General features: G+C 37.8%; 1 protein-coding gene across 4 annotated transcripts in view; it reads left to right on the top strand.

Moving 5' to 3' along the window:
* Window positions 1-17,445, top strand: part of LSM14A (LSM14A mRNA processing body assembly factor) — a 58,560-nt gene that overhangs the window by 28,961 nt on the left and 12,154 nt on the right. For 2 of the 4 annotated variants that reach the window (XM_024577720.4, XM_024577721.4), the window contains exons 4-6: window positions 9,862-9,984; window positions 16,584-16,760; window positions 17,041-17,106. In XM_024577720.4, the coding sequence (XP_024433488.1) occupies window positions 9,862-9,984; window positions 16,584-16,760; window positions 17,041-17,106 (366 nt within the window). The remainder of the gene's footprint in view (window positions 1-9,861; window positions 9,985-16,583; window positions 16,761-17,040; window positions 17,107-17,445) is intronic. The other 2 variants (XM_024577722.4, XM_045185339.3) reach the window with 1 other exon arrangement.

Raw genomic sequence — 17,445 nt, 5'->3', positions numbered from 1 at the left:
TCAGACATCTTGCTTGGTGTTCCTTTATGTTAAAGCCTATTGTATTAAAGGCTTTATTTAATGTCCTTATTGACTAGTGGTTCTAAAATGGTCATCTCTCAGCCCTGGCCATGTAGCTCAGTTGGTTAGAACATCTTTGTGATACACCAAGTTTATGACCAATGAATGCATAAATAAATGGAACAACAAAATGGATGTTTCTCTTTCAAATCAATAAATAAAATAATCTCTCAGAATACACTTTTTAAAAAAAACCTAGATATATCCAATTATCAAATTTCATTGAATGTTTTTTTAAGTTCTTTTAAAAAGATTTTATTCATTTATTTTTAGACAGAGGGGAAGGGAGAGGGAAAGGGAAAGAAATATCAATGTGTGGTTGCCTCTCGTGCACCCGCAACCAAGACATGTGCCCTGACTGGGAATTGAACTGGTGACCCTTTGGTTCATAGGCCAGCGCTCAATCCACGGAGTTACTCCAACCACGGCATGGATCTGGATTTTTGTAAAAAGTTGATATAAAGAATGTTATAGGGACTACTGAGAAACTGAGTACAGACTAAATGTTGGATGGTGTTATTGTTAATTTTCTTAGAGGAGAATGTTTTTGTTTTGGAATGATGGTTTTCAAGTGTTTAAGGGTGATTGTACTCTATCCAGACGAAAGATAAGTGTATGCTTCATGGTATAAAGAAATGAATAAACAGAATAGGCCTGGCGAGATGTTAGCAGTCCGTGAATGTAGATAAGGAATACATCAGTATTCGGGTGTACACTTTCAATTTTGACATAGGTTTGACATGTTTCAAATTAAAAACTGTAAATATTTAATTCCTTTTAGACTTACTCTTGAATAGGTGAAATAATGTAACTTTGGTTCATGTACCTCCCAAACCTATTTAAGTAGTAAGACCAAAGTTAATTTATACATGTTACATCTGTATGTACTCTATGTTAGCTATAACTGTTAAAACCCTATTCTTAGGATTCAAATAAGAGACAGTTGCAAATTATATTATCCTTTTGAAATTCCTTTCACTAAGTTGAATAGTTGGCTAACACTGGAATTATTATTGTATTGAGATGGCCAAAAATGTTCATTTAGTTTTTTTCCATAAAGTGGTTCTAGTAGTGCCTAGTTGTCTATAACTTCATTCGAAACAATTTTGTTAGATTGTATTGTGACAACTGTAAACATCAGTGTGCATTTTTTTAAAAACTTCAAAATTGGTGAATTTTTGTGCAGCCATTTTAATACCAAAGATGGAAGAAAATACGCATTTTCAGCGTATTATGCTTTATTTCAAGAAAGGTAAAACACAACTGAAATGCAAAAAAGATATGTGCAGTGTGTGGAGAAGGTACTGTGACTGATTGAACATGTCAAAAGTGGTTTGCAAAATTTCTTGGTACTATTGACATTTAGTCCAAATGATTCTTTGCCTGTGGGGCTGTCTTCTGCATTGGAAGATGTTTAGCAGCACCCCTAGCCTCTACCTACTAGAAGCCAATAGTGGGAGATAGCCAACATACTCAAAGTATCCAAATCAATAAAATGTGTCTTTTATTTTATGGAAAAAAACTAAACCGACTTTTTGGCCAAACCAATACTTAACCTCCTACATTACTATGAAGTTTGCATGACATAATATGTGTATGTAGAAAGCATTTGATCAGGGCCTAGCACATAGTGTCTACATAGTAAATACTGCTCTGCCATTCTTCAGATCCTGCCCCTCTAATTAAAGTATTTTGTGGTGGTGAAAATATATGTTCCTTGTGAATGATTTTATCTAATTTTAATATTACTAGGGTTGCTGCTTTAGTATTTTTTAGGTATCACAAAGGCAGAGGATTTTAGTTGTGCTTTCTGTATTAGAGTAATTTTTGCAGTGGCAGATTCTTTTTAGATTGTTTGATTTCTGTATTGATAGGATAATTTGTGGAGCAGCTAATTTGAGAATATATATTTAAAAGTTTTTAAATGAATAGAAAAACTGCAGTGTTGATTAAGGTGACAGATGTTTTATAGAAAAGGATTTAACTCAGAGTTTGTGTTGGCACAAATTAAGCCAGATTTTAAATCATGTCTCTTGTTTTCATTTTTGGTTCCTAGTATTCTGATTTTTTTTAATGGATTTGAGGGGAGAAGGTGGAGAGAAACATTGATTTGTTGTTCCACTTATTTATGCATTCATTGGTTGAATTCTTGTACGGCCCTGACCAGGGATCAAACCCCACAACCTTGGCTTATCAGGACGATGCTCTAACCAACTGAGCTACCCAGCTGGGCCTAGTATTCTGATTTGAAATCAAAGTTTAAATAAATCAGGGTTACACTATTGCTATTTGATTAGGAAAAAATTTTTTCCACTTTAATTTTCACATATTGTTATAGTCTTTCTATAGTTTTATTTGCAATTTATTTCATGAAGGATTAATATCCTTATAGAGCTTTTAAAAATAAAGGACTACAACCCAACAGAAAAATGAGCAAGGGTTAAGAACTAACTTTGCCTTTTTCAAAAAAAAAAAAAAAAATAGAAAGAAATACAGATGTCCCTTAAACATGGGAAGATGCTTAAATCTTGCTTATAATAAGAGATACACAAATTAAATCTACATCAGGACACCATTTTTCACTGTCATTCTGACAAAACCCAAAAGTTTGAGTATATTCTCTTTTGGCAAGATTATGGGGAAACAGCTATAATCACACATTGAAAGGAATGATGTACCAGATGGAATTAAAGCACTATTTAATTTAAGCTAAAATAATTGTTATATGCAAAGATTAGCTCATTATTGACTTTAATAATTTATGGATGCTTAGGAAAAATTAATTATCTCACACTGTATCAAGCAACAAAGCAGCCATGGCCTGCTAAGCCTCATAATACTGTTATGGGCAAGATGAAGGAATATTGGCTGAACAAACAGATAGGCGGGTACATTTTAGCTGGTTAAATAGTCGAACCATATTGCACAATGATTCTTTTAGGTCTCCAGTGTTTTGTACAAGTTAATTTTTAATCACTGAGTTTGATGAATACTTAGAAGACATGCTTATGAATTTTACAGTTAGCGTAAAACCAGGAGGATATTTCATGCATTATGGGTGACAGACTAAAGGATTTTTAAAGATGTATTTTAGTGGTCCTGGTCGGATATCTCAGTTGATTAGAGCAAGGTAGCTAGCAGATTCAACTTGCCATCAGGGCACATACAAGAATCAAACAGTGAATGCATAAATAAGTGAAACAATAAGTCGATGTATCTCTCTCTTTTTTCTGCCTCTCCAAAAATTAACAAAATTTTATGAAAGTTTTTTTTTTAATGTACTTTGTAAAGGGTAAAGGAATTAAACATTCTAGTTAAAAGTCAGAGGTTATCAAACTGAATTTTTATGAAAACAACATCAGGTTATATGATGCTTATAAAATGCACTGTTTATAAGAGAAAGAAAGTAAAAGAAATAGGCATGATGTACTACACAAACAGTGATGACAAGAAAACTGTTAGATAAATGAACATCGGACAAAATAGCTTAAAGATCACAAGTACTATCAGAGATAAAGAGGGATTCTTCATAATGGCACAGGGGGCAATTCATTAGGAAGCTGTAACAATCCTAAATGTGTGTTTAACTTTTATAAAAGAACACACAGCTATTGTAGAAAAGTTTCTTTTCAAGTAAAAATAGACTGGTCGGTAGGATAGATCAACTCTTGGCCATAAAACAAGCTACATTAAATCCAGAAGGATTGAAAGTGTACTAGATCTGTCCAGAAATTATGCAGCCATATACTGTGAAAAATAGAGACATTATTGAAGAAGATACAAGATACAAAAAACATTATACATAGGACAGTAACACCTTAATCCCCTTCAAAATAGGCAGCTTGGGACCTCACACAGTTCTCAATGTCCATCAGCAGCCTGGTGGTATTTTTCTGAATCTCATCGGCATTCTGAAATCTCTTCCCTTTCAAAGATGATTTTAGTTTTGGGAAAAGCCAGAAGTCTCAGGGCACCAAATCTGGGCTGTAGGGGGGCTGAGTCACCTGGGTGATTTGATGCTTTGCCAAAAAACAGCATGAGGTGTGATGCGTGAGCAGGCACGTTGTCATCATGAAGCTGCCAATCACCTGTCGCCCATAGCTATAGCCTTCTGAATCATCAGAATAGTTTCCACCGAGGAATGTTCAAGTTTAACGCAAAATTTGATGTAGATTCATTGTTCTACTCGCTCAGTCATTTTGAAACCAGTGGCCACGCAGTACACATGATCACTCAACAGTGTACCACTCCCACCGACTAGTACAGTGAAGTCATTGTTCACACATGCACATTCCAGTCTACGCCCCTTGGCTTACCAGGTTACATCGATGTCACACAAACCATTCCTGTTGTATTAACAGTGTTTAGACTTTTTCCAGACAAAGATTTCCAGACAAAATCTTGTATGTGGTATCTTATCAAATCATAAAGAAATTAAATTAGGAATTAATAATAAAGATAACTTGAAAATACCCAAATAATTAGAAATTGAGCAAACCTGTAAGCCACTAATGAATCAGAAGAAATCATATGGGAAATTAGAAAATATTTATTAATTTAATGATTATAAAATACAATATACAAAAAAAGAGTGGAGCTGAAGCATTATTTAGGGAAAATTTCATACCTTTAAGTACATGTAGTAGAGCACAGGGATGTTTTAAAATCAGTGTCCTAAGCTTCCCAGCTTACGAAGCTAGAAAGAAGGAAGAAAATTTTTAAAAGCAGAAATCAACAAAATAGAAACAAGCCAAAATATATATAACATCAACAAAGCCAGGAGTTGGTTTGTTGAAAAAATGTCATAAAATTTGGTAATATACAGAGACATTTTTTATTGTCCAACCTGGAGGCTACTCCTAGTATCTAGTGGATAGAAGCCAGGGATACTATAAAATCCTACAACGTATAGGACAACAGGACAACCCCTCACAACAAAGAATTATCTGGCCCAAAGTGTCAGTAGTGTTGAAGTTAAGAACACTGCTCTACAATGAAAACCAGAGAATATTGCTGAAATTAAAGATCTGAATCATTGGAAAGTTAATTCATGCTTATGTGCTGGAAGATTAGATATTTTTAAGATATTTCTCCCCAAAATTAATTTACAGATTGAACATAACCCTAATCACATTCTCATCAGATATATTTTTAAAGATTCATTTTTAGAGAGAGGGCAAGGGAGGGAGAGAAATATCAATGTGTGGTTGCCTCTTGAGTGCCCCCTACTGGGCACCTGGTCTACAAACAGGCATGTGTGCCCTGACTGGGAATCAAACAAATGACCCTTTGGTTTGCAGGCCAGCACTCAATCCACTGAGCCATACCAACAAAGGCCCCATCGGATATTTTTAAGATAGTAATTGACACACTGATTCTAATAATTTTATGGAAGTACAAAACCTAGAATTACCAAAATGGTCTTGAAGAAGAAGAAAATTGGACGTTTTTTACTCAGTTTCAAGATTTACTATAAATTTATAGTAATCAGAACTGTGAATTATTTATACAAATACACAAGAGTAAAGAATGGTGAGTACAGACTTCTGGTCAAGATGGTGGTTTAGGCAGACATGGCTCACCTCTTCACACAGCTACATCAAAATTACAACTAAAATATAGAACATCACTCAGGAAGGACAGAAATCAGGAAGTCTAACAATTACAGAATTGAAGAAACCACATCCATCCAGACTGATAGGAGGGGTGCAGACGCAGAACAGGCTGGCCCCACACCCATGTGGACAAAAATTTGAGAGGGATATCTCCAGAATGAGGAGTCCCAGACCCACACCAAGCCCACCAACCCAGGATTCCAGTGCCAGGAAATAAGTCCCCACAAGTTCTGGCTGCAGAAAACAGCAGGGATTGAGTTGGTGGAAGAAACTGCTGGAGCCCCAAGCAGTTCCTCGTAAAGAACCCACACATGGAATCACCTACTCAGACTCACTCCCTCTGAGCTCCAGCACTGCAGTAACAGCTTGAAGGGCACCAGTGGTATACAGGGAGAGACCGAAGTGTCTGGCTTGAGGTGAAGAGAGGCCATGGTCTCTTTGCTAAACCCCACAGAGTCAGTAGGCTGCTGCTGTATCTGAGACTCCCATCAACCTGGCTAACACTGTGTGACCCACCTTGGAGATCCACAGAGGCTCTAATTACCCCACCCAACTTACGGGCCCACCCAAGCTGCTTTTCCAGAAGAATGGCTGGTCTTGGCCCCTAAACGCTATCAAAGAAGCAACTGCTGGCTTCAGTTATCTCCAGTGGCAGCCAGATTAGACTCACAGCTTGGTTTCACCTGGGACCTCCATTCCCAGCAGAAGCAGCAGCCATCTCAGATTGCTTTCCAGCTCAGGTAGGATGCCCTGGGCAAAACACAGGTGGGGGCTGACCTTGGCTTGCACCACCCAGGAAACCCCAGGGCCAGTACATCCAGTGGGCAGCTTCAGAGCACCACTGCTGTGCCCCTGCACCGCTCATCCTCCACAGATGGCAGAGGTTAGTGGTCAGTGATCACAGCCAGTCCTTGCAGCTGGCTGGCCATAAATCCCTCCATTAATCTGCCAACAGCACCAAGTTTCAACTACAAAATGGGGTATATTCAGCTCACATGAAGGGCACACCTTGAATACCCTGCTTGGGTGATAGGGGAGGCTGTGCCACTGGACTCTACAGGACACCTACTACATTAGGCCACACTACAAGATACGGAGTCAAAGCAGCTCTACCTAATACATAGAAACAAACACAGGGAGGCTGCCAAAACGAGGAGACAAAGAAACAAGGCCCACATGAAAGAACAGATCAAAACTCGAGGAAAAGAGCTAAACGAAATGGAGATAAGCAATCTATCAGATGCAGAGTTCAAAGCACTGTTTATAACGATGCTCAAGGAACTCAGTGAGGACCTCAGCAGCATAAAAAAGACCCAGTCAGAACCGAAGGATACAGTAATTGAAATAAATAACAATTTACAGGGAAACAACAGTAGAGTGTATGAAGCTGAGAATCAGATCAATGATTTGGAACATAAGGAACCAAAAAACAACCACAGAACAAGAAGAAAAAATCCAAAAAAGTGAGGGTAGTAGAAGCAGCCTCTGGGACAACTTTAAGAGGCCCAACATTCACATCATAGGGGTGCCAGAAGCAGAAGAGAAGGAGCAAGAAATTGGCAATCTGTCTGAAAAAACAGTGAAAGAACTTTCCTGATTTGGTGAAGGACATAGACTTGCAAGTCCAGGAAGCACGGAGTCCCAGTTATGATGGATGCAGAGGCTCACTTCAAGACACATAATTAAAAGGCCAAAGGTTAAAGAGAGGATCTTAAAAGCAGCAAAAGAAATTAGTTGCCAGGTGGGAGGAGGAAGGGGGGGAATGGGTGAAGAGGCAAGGGGATGGAGAAGTATAAATAGATAGTTATAGAATAGCCATTGAAATGTAAAGTACAGGGGGAGGGAGGTGGGTTCAGCTGGGGTGGGGTGGAGGGATGGGAAGAAAAGGCATACAACTGTAATTGAATAACAATAAAAATTTTTAAAAAATAAATATTAAAAAAAAAGAAATGTAAAGTACAGTATAGGAAATGAAGTAGCCAAAGAACTTGTACACATGACCCAAGGACATGGACAATATTGGGGGGTTGCCTGATGGCATAGGGGTGTTGGGTATAGCGGGGGACAGGAGGGAAAGTCAGAACAATTCTAATAGCATAATCAAAATATTTTTTAAAAAAGAATAGTGGATACAGCAATAGACCCACTTAAATACTGATTTAAAATAATGATGCCAGTATAGTACATTGGATAGGGGGGACGTCTTTTTCTTCTTCAAGACAGAGCATGAGAGAAACATCAATTTGTTCTACTTATTTATGCATTCATAGGTTGCTTCTTGTATGTGCCCTGATTGGAAATCAAACCCTTAACCTAGACATATCGGGATGACACTCTAAGCAAACTGAGCTTCCTTGCCAGGGCCCTAGACATGGGGATATGTGGCTTGTTTTTTTTAAGAGAATAAAGATTTTATTCACTCTCCAAGAAAGGAGAGGGGCAGGTATGGAGAGATAACACCAGCCAGGGATATGTTTTTAACAAATGATGTTGCAGCAACTGGATATCTATTTGGGGAAAAATTTACATTGACCCTTCCCTCACACCATATATTAAAAAATAATAATTTGAAATAAAAGCAGACCTGGGGGAAGGGATGTGGATGTGGTGTGACCAACTGAGAGAAGAGATGGAGGATACAGAAGAGTTTGCTAACTGGGGGGAAGCAGTGGGAGGTTGAGTCAGGTGAGGAAACAACAACATGGACATACATTATCAGAGTGGCTTATGTCTTGATCATTGCCCAGAAATAGTAGGAATAATGGGATGAATTCCGCTTCCCACAGAATTACTAAGAGCACTGTCCCAACATTTCTGGACATGTTGTGGGAGGTTATATTAGGCCTCTCCTCAGCTAGCTGGGGCTACAGCCTGACTGGATCGCACCTGCAAGAGAGTCCCATTTGTTCTCATCTGAGATCTGTGCTAGATCCTGATGCTCCATTTTAGGATGGCTATTCATTAACTTAGGAGACAAAGGGCGGGGAGTAAATACCATGTGAGGGTGAGTCATGGATAAAGGAACAGGAGTTGCCTAGCTTAAAAATTAGAAGATTGTGATAGGCATGAATATAGTCTTCAAATATTTTGAGAGTAGATGGATAAATCTGTGGAGTAGACTGGTGAAAATAAGGAAAGTGGTAAGAAAAGAAGTAGGCATATGGGGGGAGGTGTGTAGGTAGTTTGACCTTTTCAGAGCAGTGGAAAGCTTTCAGCATTGTAGTAATATGATTATGCAGTATTCGAGTTCCATGAAAGATTTCTCTGGCTGCCGTCTTTAGATTGAATTTCGGGGAGGGTGAAGGGCTAAAGGAATAGTTCCTCCCGGAGAAAACCTACGTAAATTAAATAGTAAGTAAGAGGACAGCACAGCATATGAAAAGTGAATGATCTGTAAGTACTGTAGAAACTTAAAGAAGATTGTCCTAACCTAGCATAGCAAAGAATTGAGCCCTTTCTAGGAATTTATTACTTGCATTACCAAAACTTTGTGGTTGCTGTAGGCCAAGAGTGCCAAACTCATTTTCACCAGGGGTTACATCAGCCTTGTGGTTGCCTTCAAAGGGCCAAATGTAATTTCAGCTCCTTAATAGTTAAGGAGTAGTTACATTTATACAGACCTAAAATTATTTTGGCCCTTTGAAGGCAACTGTGAGGCTGATGTGGCCCCTGGTAAAAATGAGTTTGACACCCCTGCTGTAGGCAGACTGCAGCCCCACAGTGCCATCCCAAGTAGAAGCATTAAAATAGACTGAAGTCCATTGTCTGTTACCTTGGAAATGCTGGGAAAGCACTTCATAGACTTGTCTGCTTATTTGGCTATTTGTGCAGATACTTGGTATTAAAATTATTGAACCTTATTGTTGGTGTAGAATGTACCATTTCTGCTACTACTATCTGATGTGGGTCCCTGCTGTCTTATCTGCACAACTGCTTAGAACAGAATGACATATGTTAGAAAAATTTTTGCATCTGGGATTCTAAAGAATATACTGGCTTGCCTTTCTCCTATACAATATTGTCAGATTTCTCAAATTAATTTTTAATGCATTTTCATTAATTTCTAGGATTAATTTGTGTGATACAGGAGGGTGGTGAAAATTATTAAAATGGTATGTTACTGTATATAATTGAAAAATTTAAAATTTAAAAAAAATATTTTTTTGTCATTAAAAAACTCTTAAAGCTGGAAGCTCCTTGACATCCTTTGGAACAGAAACATCAAACAGCGGTACCTTATCCCAAAGTAGTGCAGTTGGTTCAGCCTTTACACAGGATACAAGATCTGTAAAAACACAGTTATCTCAAGGTAAGCTATTTTTTCCTTCAAGTATTTTCATTCTAAACTTCTATAGTGGTTTTGTCTTTCTCTGAATATAAGAACTTTTGCAGCTTATAAATCACATGTATAATTTCTATTTGGTTGTTTTAAAACTTTTCTTCTAATTGCTGTTACAATAAGTATATTATTGAATGATATCCACTATTTAGACTTTACAATTCATAGATTATGAAACTGAAGGAGTGAACCTTCTGTAAGTTTCATATTTTTTTACAAAGCAAGCATAATATAAATTATATAGTAATATTGTAGTATATCAAATTAATCCCAGAGTCATCACTGAAGATGAACTCTCCTTAATGAATTTGAATTAACAGCTGAGAAAACAAACTATTCATTATGCTCTTGCATCTTTCCTACCATCCTCACAGGATTTAGAGCAATGATTTTCAGCCAATGTGCTGAAAGAATTTTAGGCCCTGACTAGATAATTCAGTTGGTTAGAGTGTTGTCCTGATACACCAAGGTTTCAGGGTTGATCACTGAACAGGGCACATACAGGAATCAACCAACGAATGCATAAATAACTGGAATGAAACAACGAATCAATGTCTCTCTCTCTCTCTCTCTCTCTCTCTCTCTCTCTCTCTCTCTCTCTCTCTCTGTGTCTCTCTCTCAGTCTCAGGCTCTCTCTCTCTCTGTTCCTGTCAGCAAAAAAAAAAAAAAAAATCAATTAAAAAAATTTTTTAATGTATAATTCCAGACTATTTAGTCAGAGGCACTGACCTCTTTTCCCTTAGATTGTCAAAGAAAATGACAACAGCCAACACAATAGCTGTCCCAGGATAAATGGATCAAAATTATATGCATGTTTTGTCAGATCAGCAAAAAATACATATTTTTGGTATGTCACTGAGTTTTGGTAATTTATGTGTGCATGAGATGAAAAAGGCTGAAAGTTGCTGATCTAGAGCAGTAGTTAGTTGTCATTGTGGACCACCTGCAAACAGTCTAGAGTGCTTAAAAAGGTAGATTCTGAGAACTCCTACAACAGAATCCCTGGAGCTTGTGAGGTCTGCATTTAAATAAGCTTCTTAAACTATCCTATTTCTTTTTCTTCCCTCACCCAGTCTTACAGGCTTAAGTGGTCCCAAGATTTCATATCTGTTTTTATCTGCTGCCAAAGTGGATGTTATTAACTTACTGCTCTATGTGGGTGTTTATTTTTTTAATTAAATATAGAGAGAGGGGAAGGGCAGGAGAAAGAGAGGGAGAGAAATAGCTGTGTGTGAAACATCAATCCAACTGTGGACCTGGCCTGCAACCCAGGCATGTGCCCTGACTGGGAATTGAACCGACAACCTTTAGGTTCCTAGGCTGGTGCTTAACTCATTGAGCCACACCAGCCAGGGCTGGATATTTACTTTTAAATAAAAATAATGTGAAGTCATTTCAGAAAGATACCATAATCACAAGACAGTTATTTTTTAAAGCCATTGAGGGTAAAATCAAGCTAATGCTAAACATAATTCTGTCTATTTCACTTTTGAAATAGCTGTAGTTACTATTATTTATATTGATTTAAAATAATTTTTTATAATATTCTAAAGATTTATTATAGAAGAATTAGAAATACAATAAGCATAAGAAATAAAATAGTCTCACTACCCCAAAATAAGAAATATTTGTTTTCTTGTGCATAAATTTTTAATGTATGCAGTGCCCTTAGCATAGTGCCTACCACTTACAACATGACCAGATATTAGCTAACTTAATCAATAACCGACATTAACCTTAATATGAAAGCCCAGAAGAATTCTTATTAAAACCATAAATAAGGATGCCTATTGTCAGTGCTGTTCAGCATTGTTCTGGAAATTTTAGCTTAATCAGAACACATGAAAAAGGAATGAGGCCACACATATTAAAATTAACATTATTTGTCAATGCCATGACTTTCTACTTGGAATTAAGAATTCACTGAAAAGTGAATTCCTAGAACTAATAAGGGACTTAAATTAGAGGGAAAATGTAAAATGTACAAAAGTCAATAGTTGTTCTAACCTAACCTACTGATTAGATAAGAGGATAAAATATGATGTTCATAATAATGAGAAATAGAAATTACGAATAAAATACATAATGAGAAATAAGACCAACTTCTATGAGGAAAAATACAAATAGTAATAGAGGGACCTAATAAGATAATATATGTAATTAGAGAAACATCTTATTCCCAGATACAGAAATAAAGTATTGGGAAGGCTTTACTTGCCATATTAATTAAGTTTTCTGTACTTTTAATAAATTTAAATGGAATGATATGAGAATTTAAACACATACATACTATCTTACATATAAATGTGGATGCCCTGACCAGTGTGGCTCAGCTGGTTGGATGTCATCACACAAAGCAAAGCATTGCCAGTTCAATTCCTGGTTGAGCATTTGCCTGGGTTGAGGGTTTTGTCCCCAGTCAGGATGCACAGGAGAGGCAGCTGCCGATTGATGTTTCTCTCCCTTTCTTTCTCCCTCCCTTTCTCGCTTTCTAAAAGTAAGCAAGTAAAATCTTTAAAAAAATAAACATGGAAGTATAACTAGACATAGTTTAACAATAAAAAGTAATGAGGTGTATAGGGCTTACTTACTCCATGATAAAGTATACATAAAATAAAGCAGTGTAGGAATAAATTGAGATGAATGAACAAAAGTCAAACAGATCCAAGTATAAATAAGTATTTACTATATGATAGAGATACTATTTTTAAATTAGAGAAAGGGTAGTAGCCCTGGCTGGTGTGGCTCAGTGGGTTGAGTGCCAGCCTACAAATCAAATGGTCGTTGGTTCGATTCCCAGTCTGGGGCACATGCCTGTGTTGTGGGCTAGGTCCCCAGTACGGGAAACACGAGAAGCAACCACGTGTTAATGTTTCTCTCCCTCTCTCCCTCTCTTCCTCTCTTCCCCTCTCTAAAAATAAGTAAATAAAATCTTTAAAAAATAAAAAAAGAAAGGCTAGCTGTTCAATAAATGATGTTGGGACAGAAAAAACTGCCTGATCATTTGGGAAAAATAACTAGATTCCTTCCCTCATAGTTAGGACTAAACTAAATTTTAAATACAATTTTAAAAATTTTAAGTACATATTTATATTTATTAGAAGAAAGGGGTATATTTATATAAAGAATGGCAGGGAAGGCCTGGGAATCTGCATTTTAATTTTGCCAGCTATAATTTCTGGATTTTACAAAATCAAAACAATTCTTTTTAATATAAAGAATGGGAAGAGAGGAGAACCAAGATGGCGGCGTAGGTAGACACACTGCGCCTCCTCGCACAACCAGAACTGACAGAGAATCGAACGGCAAGGGGGTCGACACCAAGGAAATAAAAAATAAACATTCATCTAGACCGGTAGGAGGGGCGGAGACGGGCACCGGGGTGGAGAGGACTCGCGTAGCTGTGGCAGGACCCAGACTGGCGGAGTGTGGGAGGCAGTCCGAGCACTAGCAGACCCTGCGGCCACACATTTGCACAGATAAACCCAGAGGGCCGGACTCGGAGTGGTGGAGAGCGGGGCAGGCAGAGTGCGGGTAGCACACCACAGCCCCACATTCGAACATAGATAAACCGGACGAATGGCGGGGAGCAAAGCAGACCACGCAACCCAGGGCTACAGCTCGGGGGGAAATAAAGCCTCAAACCTTTGATTGAAAATGCCCATGGGGGTTGGGGCGGCAGCAGGAGAGACTCCCAGCCTCACGGGAGAGGTCGTTGGAGAGACCCACAGGGGCCTAGAGTGTGCACAAGCCCACCTACTCAGGAACCAGCACCAGAGGGGCCCAGTTTGATTGTGGGTAGCGGAGTGAAAGATTGAAAGCCAGAGGAGAGTGAAGCAGGCGCCATTGCTCCCCCTGGGCCCCTCCCCCACATACAGCGTCACAGCACAGCGACCAGCGTTACCCCGCCCCGGTGAACACCTAAGGCTCTGCCCCTTAAAGTAACAGAAGCGCCAAGACCAAAAAAAAAAAAAAAAAAAAAGGCCCAAATGACAGAACACTTCAAAGCTCCAGAAAAAATACAACTAAGCGAGGAAGAGATAGCCAACCTATCGGATGCACAGTTCAAAGCACTGGTTATCAATATGCTCACAGAATTGGTTGAATCTGTTCGAAAACCAGATGAAAAAATGAAGCCTATGCTAAGAGAAACAAAGGAAAATGTACAGGGAACCAATAGTGATGCGAAGGAAACTGGGACTCAAATCAACTGTGTGGACCAGAAGGAAGAAACAAACATCCAACTAGAAAAGAATGAAGAAACAAGAACTTGGAAAAATGACGAGAGGTTAGGAACCTCCAGGACATCTCAAAACGTTCCAACATCCGAATTATAGGGGTGCCAGAAGGAGAAGAGGAAGAACAAAAAATTGAAAACTTATTTGAACAAATAATGAAGGAGAACTTCCCTAATATGGCAAAGGAAATAGACTTCCAGGAAGTCCAGGAAGCTCAAGAGAGTCCCAAAGAAGCTGGACCCAAGGAGGAACACACCAAGGCACATCATAATTACATTACCCAAGATTAAACGCAAGGACCTACATCCAAGATTACTGTATCCAGCAAAGCTATCATTTAGAATGGAAGGGAAGATCAAGTGCTTCTCAGATAAGGTCAAGTTAAATAAGTTCATCATCACCAAACCCTTATTATATGAAATGTTAAAGGGAGTTACCTAAGAAAAAGAAGATCAAAAACAGGAACAGTAAAAATGACAGCAAACTCACAGTTATTAACGACCACACCTAAAACAAAAACAAGAGCAAACTAGGCAAACAACTAGAACAGGAACAGAACCATAGAGATGGAGATCACATGGAGGGGTGTCAATAGGGGAGTGGGAGAGGGAGAGGGGGGGAAAGGTACAGAGAATAAGTAGCATAGATGATAGGTGGAAAATAGACAGGGGGAGGGTAAGAATAGTGTAGGAAATGTAGAAGCCAAAGAACTTACAAGTATGACCCATGGACATGAACTATAGGGGGGAATGTGGGAGGGAGGGGGTGGGCAGGATGGAGTGGAGTGTGGGGGGGAAATGGGACAACTGTAATAGCATAATCAATAAATATATTAAAAAGAATGGGAAGAGAGTGCAAGGGATGTGTTTTTATTATTCTAAAATAGCTATTGTGTTTATTCCTAATAATATGTCTAGTATGGCCTATATTTTCATATTCATAACAAAATTGCCATCATGACTAATAGACTTTAATTATAGTGGTTTTAAAGTACACAAAAAATGAGTTCTTACTTGCTGTGATTGTCCTATTGCGTGTAGTTCTGCAATACTTGCAGTAGGGTCTTTTCTCAAAGAAAAGTCTGATAAAGTAAGTTTTATAAACTTAGAAGATCATTTAATGTAGAATTATAAAACTTAACTAAAGAATAGGATTTTCAAAAAACTTAGTACTTATTTTATAAAATAAACCCCTTTGTAAGCCTGTAAGTGATTACAGAGTCTTTTCATAGGCCAAAACTTATGTAAACCACCATGATTTCCCATTATACCTAACGGGAAAGTTACAGTGTTTCTATTAAGGCCAGAGGAAACTTTGGCATTAATAGCTGGAAATGTTGATATACATTTGCAGTTGCATACTTTTGATAACCATAAATTGGGGGGGTATTACTGATAAGTGGTTCCTGAAGCATCCAGTGCATAACAACCAATGCTCTGTCGCCACTCACCAATTCACCAATTGTTTGGAGCCTGTGCAGACATGCACAGTGGGTAGTGACATTTGCAGCATATTTGGGATTTTTTTTTAATAAAATGAGCATAATTTATTTTAAGCAAAGTATTTTGGTGCAGTATCATGGGATATGAGAGTACCTTGAACAGAAATTTATCACAAACATTATAGGGACAAATATGATGGGAGCACCTGATGTTGCATTCTTCTGTTCATTTTGTAAGTACAAACCTATATTAAGCAAAAACTTGACCAGAGATCTTTTAAATGGCAAGGAATGAATATCACTGCTGTGTAATTATCTTAAGGGCCTTTTAGTATTGATGTTTACCTAAGCCCCTAAGGTATTGAAGAATTTCACCTAACTTTCTAGTTCTTTACTTCCTTTATAGAAGTAGTTTATTGGAACTAGTACCTGTAGACATAAAGATACCACTTTAAACATATCTTCAGAAAGTGCTAAAAAGTATCAGAGCCTCTGGAAATAATAGCTAAAATATCAATAGAATCTTGTGGTTACGGTTACTGGGGGGAACTGGCATCTAACCTACAGCATGATTTTTTGGTAATACTCCTAGGGAATCTTGTAATAAGCAGAAGTTTTTGAAAAACTTATTTAAACCTTATTTCAGTGGATAGAAATACAGATAAGAGTTTTTTGTTTTGGGGGTTTTTGTTTTGTTTTTACTTTTTTTTAAAAAGTGACCAGCCCACCGAAGAGAATCAGTTTTAAACTCTGGTCTAGTAAGTAGATGAATTGAAATTTGTGCTAAGGATTTGAATTGGTAGAAGTGAAACTAGACTTTTTTTAGGGTCTAGTTTATTTTGAAATCCCGAAAGGATAGGGTAGTTTCTTATCTTTTGGTTACGTTTTAGGTCGTTCAAGCCCTCAGTTAGATCCTTTGAGAAAAAGCCCTACCATGGAACAAGCAGTACAGACCGCCTCGGCCCACTTACCTGCTCCAGCACCTGTTGGGAGAAGGAGCCCTGTATCAACCAGGCCTTTACCATCTACCAGCCAAAAAGCAATAGAGAATCAAGAGCACAGGCGAGGTAGAACTTTAGCTATTTACTAATTCCTTAATTGACTCATCGACATTTTCCATTCACCTTATTTTCATTAAAAAGATACACTTTATATGAATGATCTAGAAGGTTTAAACTGAACTTGATAGAATGTTCATTCTTTCAAATTTGGCTCAAAGTAGTGATGGTGGTGGGGGTATAGATTTGGGGGTGGTTGTTCTGGGTTTTTTTCCCCTCATTTCTAACTTTACAGAAGTTTTTGATTATGTGTCCTGAGTTAATTTTTTACTCTCTATGTTCTTTATAGCTGAAGTACACAAAGTTTCAAGACCAGAAAATGAGCAACTCAGAAATGATAACAAGAGACAAATAGGTAAGTTACTCGGATCTGAAATCTATATTTTATGCTCCTCAATAGAAAGAACATTTGAAATGTGTAGTGAATAATTACAATTAAAAAAAATGAATGGCAAGGATTGGTGGCTATAAAGGAGTAGCGCAGGGTAGTTTCATTGTGGTAACAGAACAGTTTTTTATCTTATTTTTTTGGTGGTAGTTGTGTGGATCCGCATGTATGGCAAAGTATCATGGAACTATACATAAAGACTACCAAAAAATGAGTACATGCAATGTTGCTGAAAACTGAATGACATCTGTAATGTGGTTAATTGTACTGTGCCAGTGTCAATTTCCTGGTTTTTATAATGTATAG

This window comes from Desmodus rotundus, chromosome 12 (genome assembly GCF_022682495.2).
Source record: "Desmodus rotundus isolate HL8 chromosome 12, HLdesRot8A.1, whole genome shotgun sequence".
Taxonomy (NCBI): Eukaryota; Metazoa; Chordata; class Mammalia; order Chiroptera; family Phyllostomidae; genus Desmodus; species Desmodus rotundus.
This window is presented reverse-complemented; position numbering and strand designations above follow the sequence as displayed.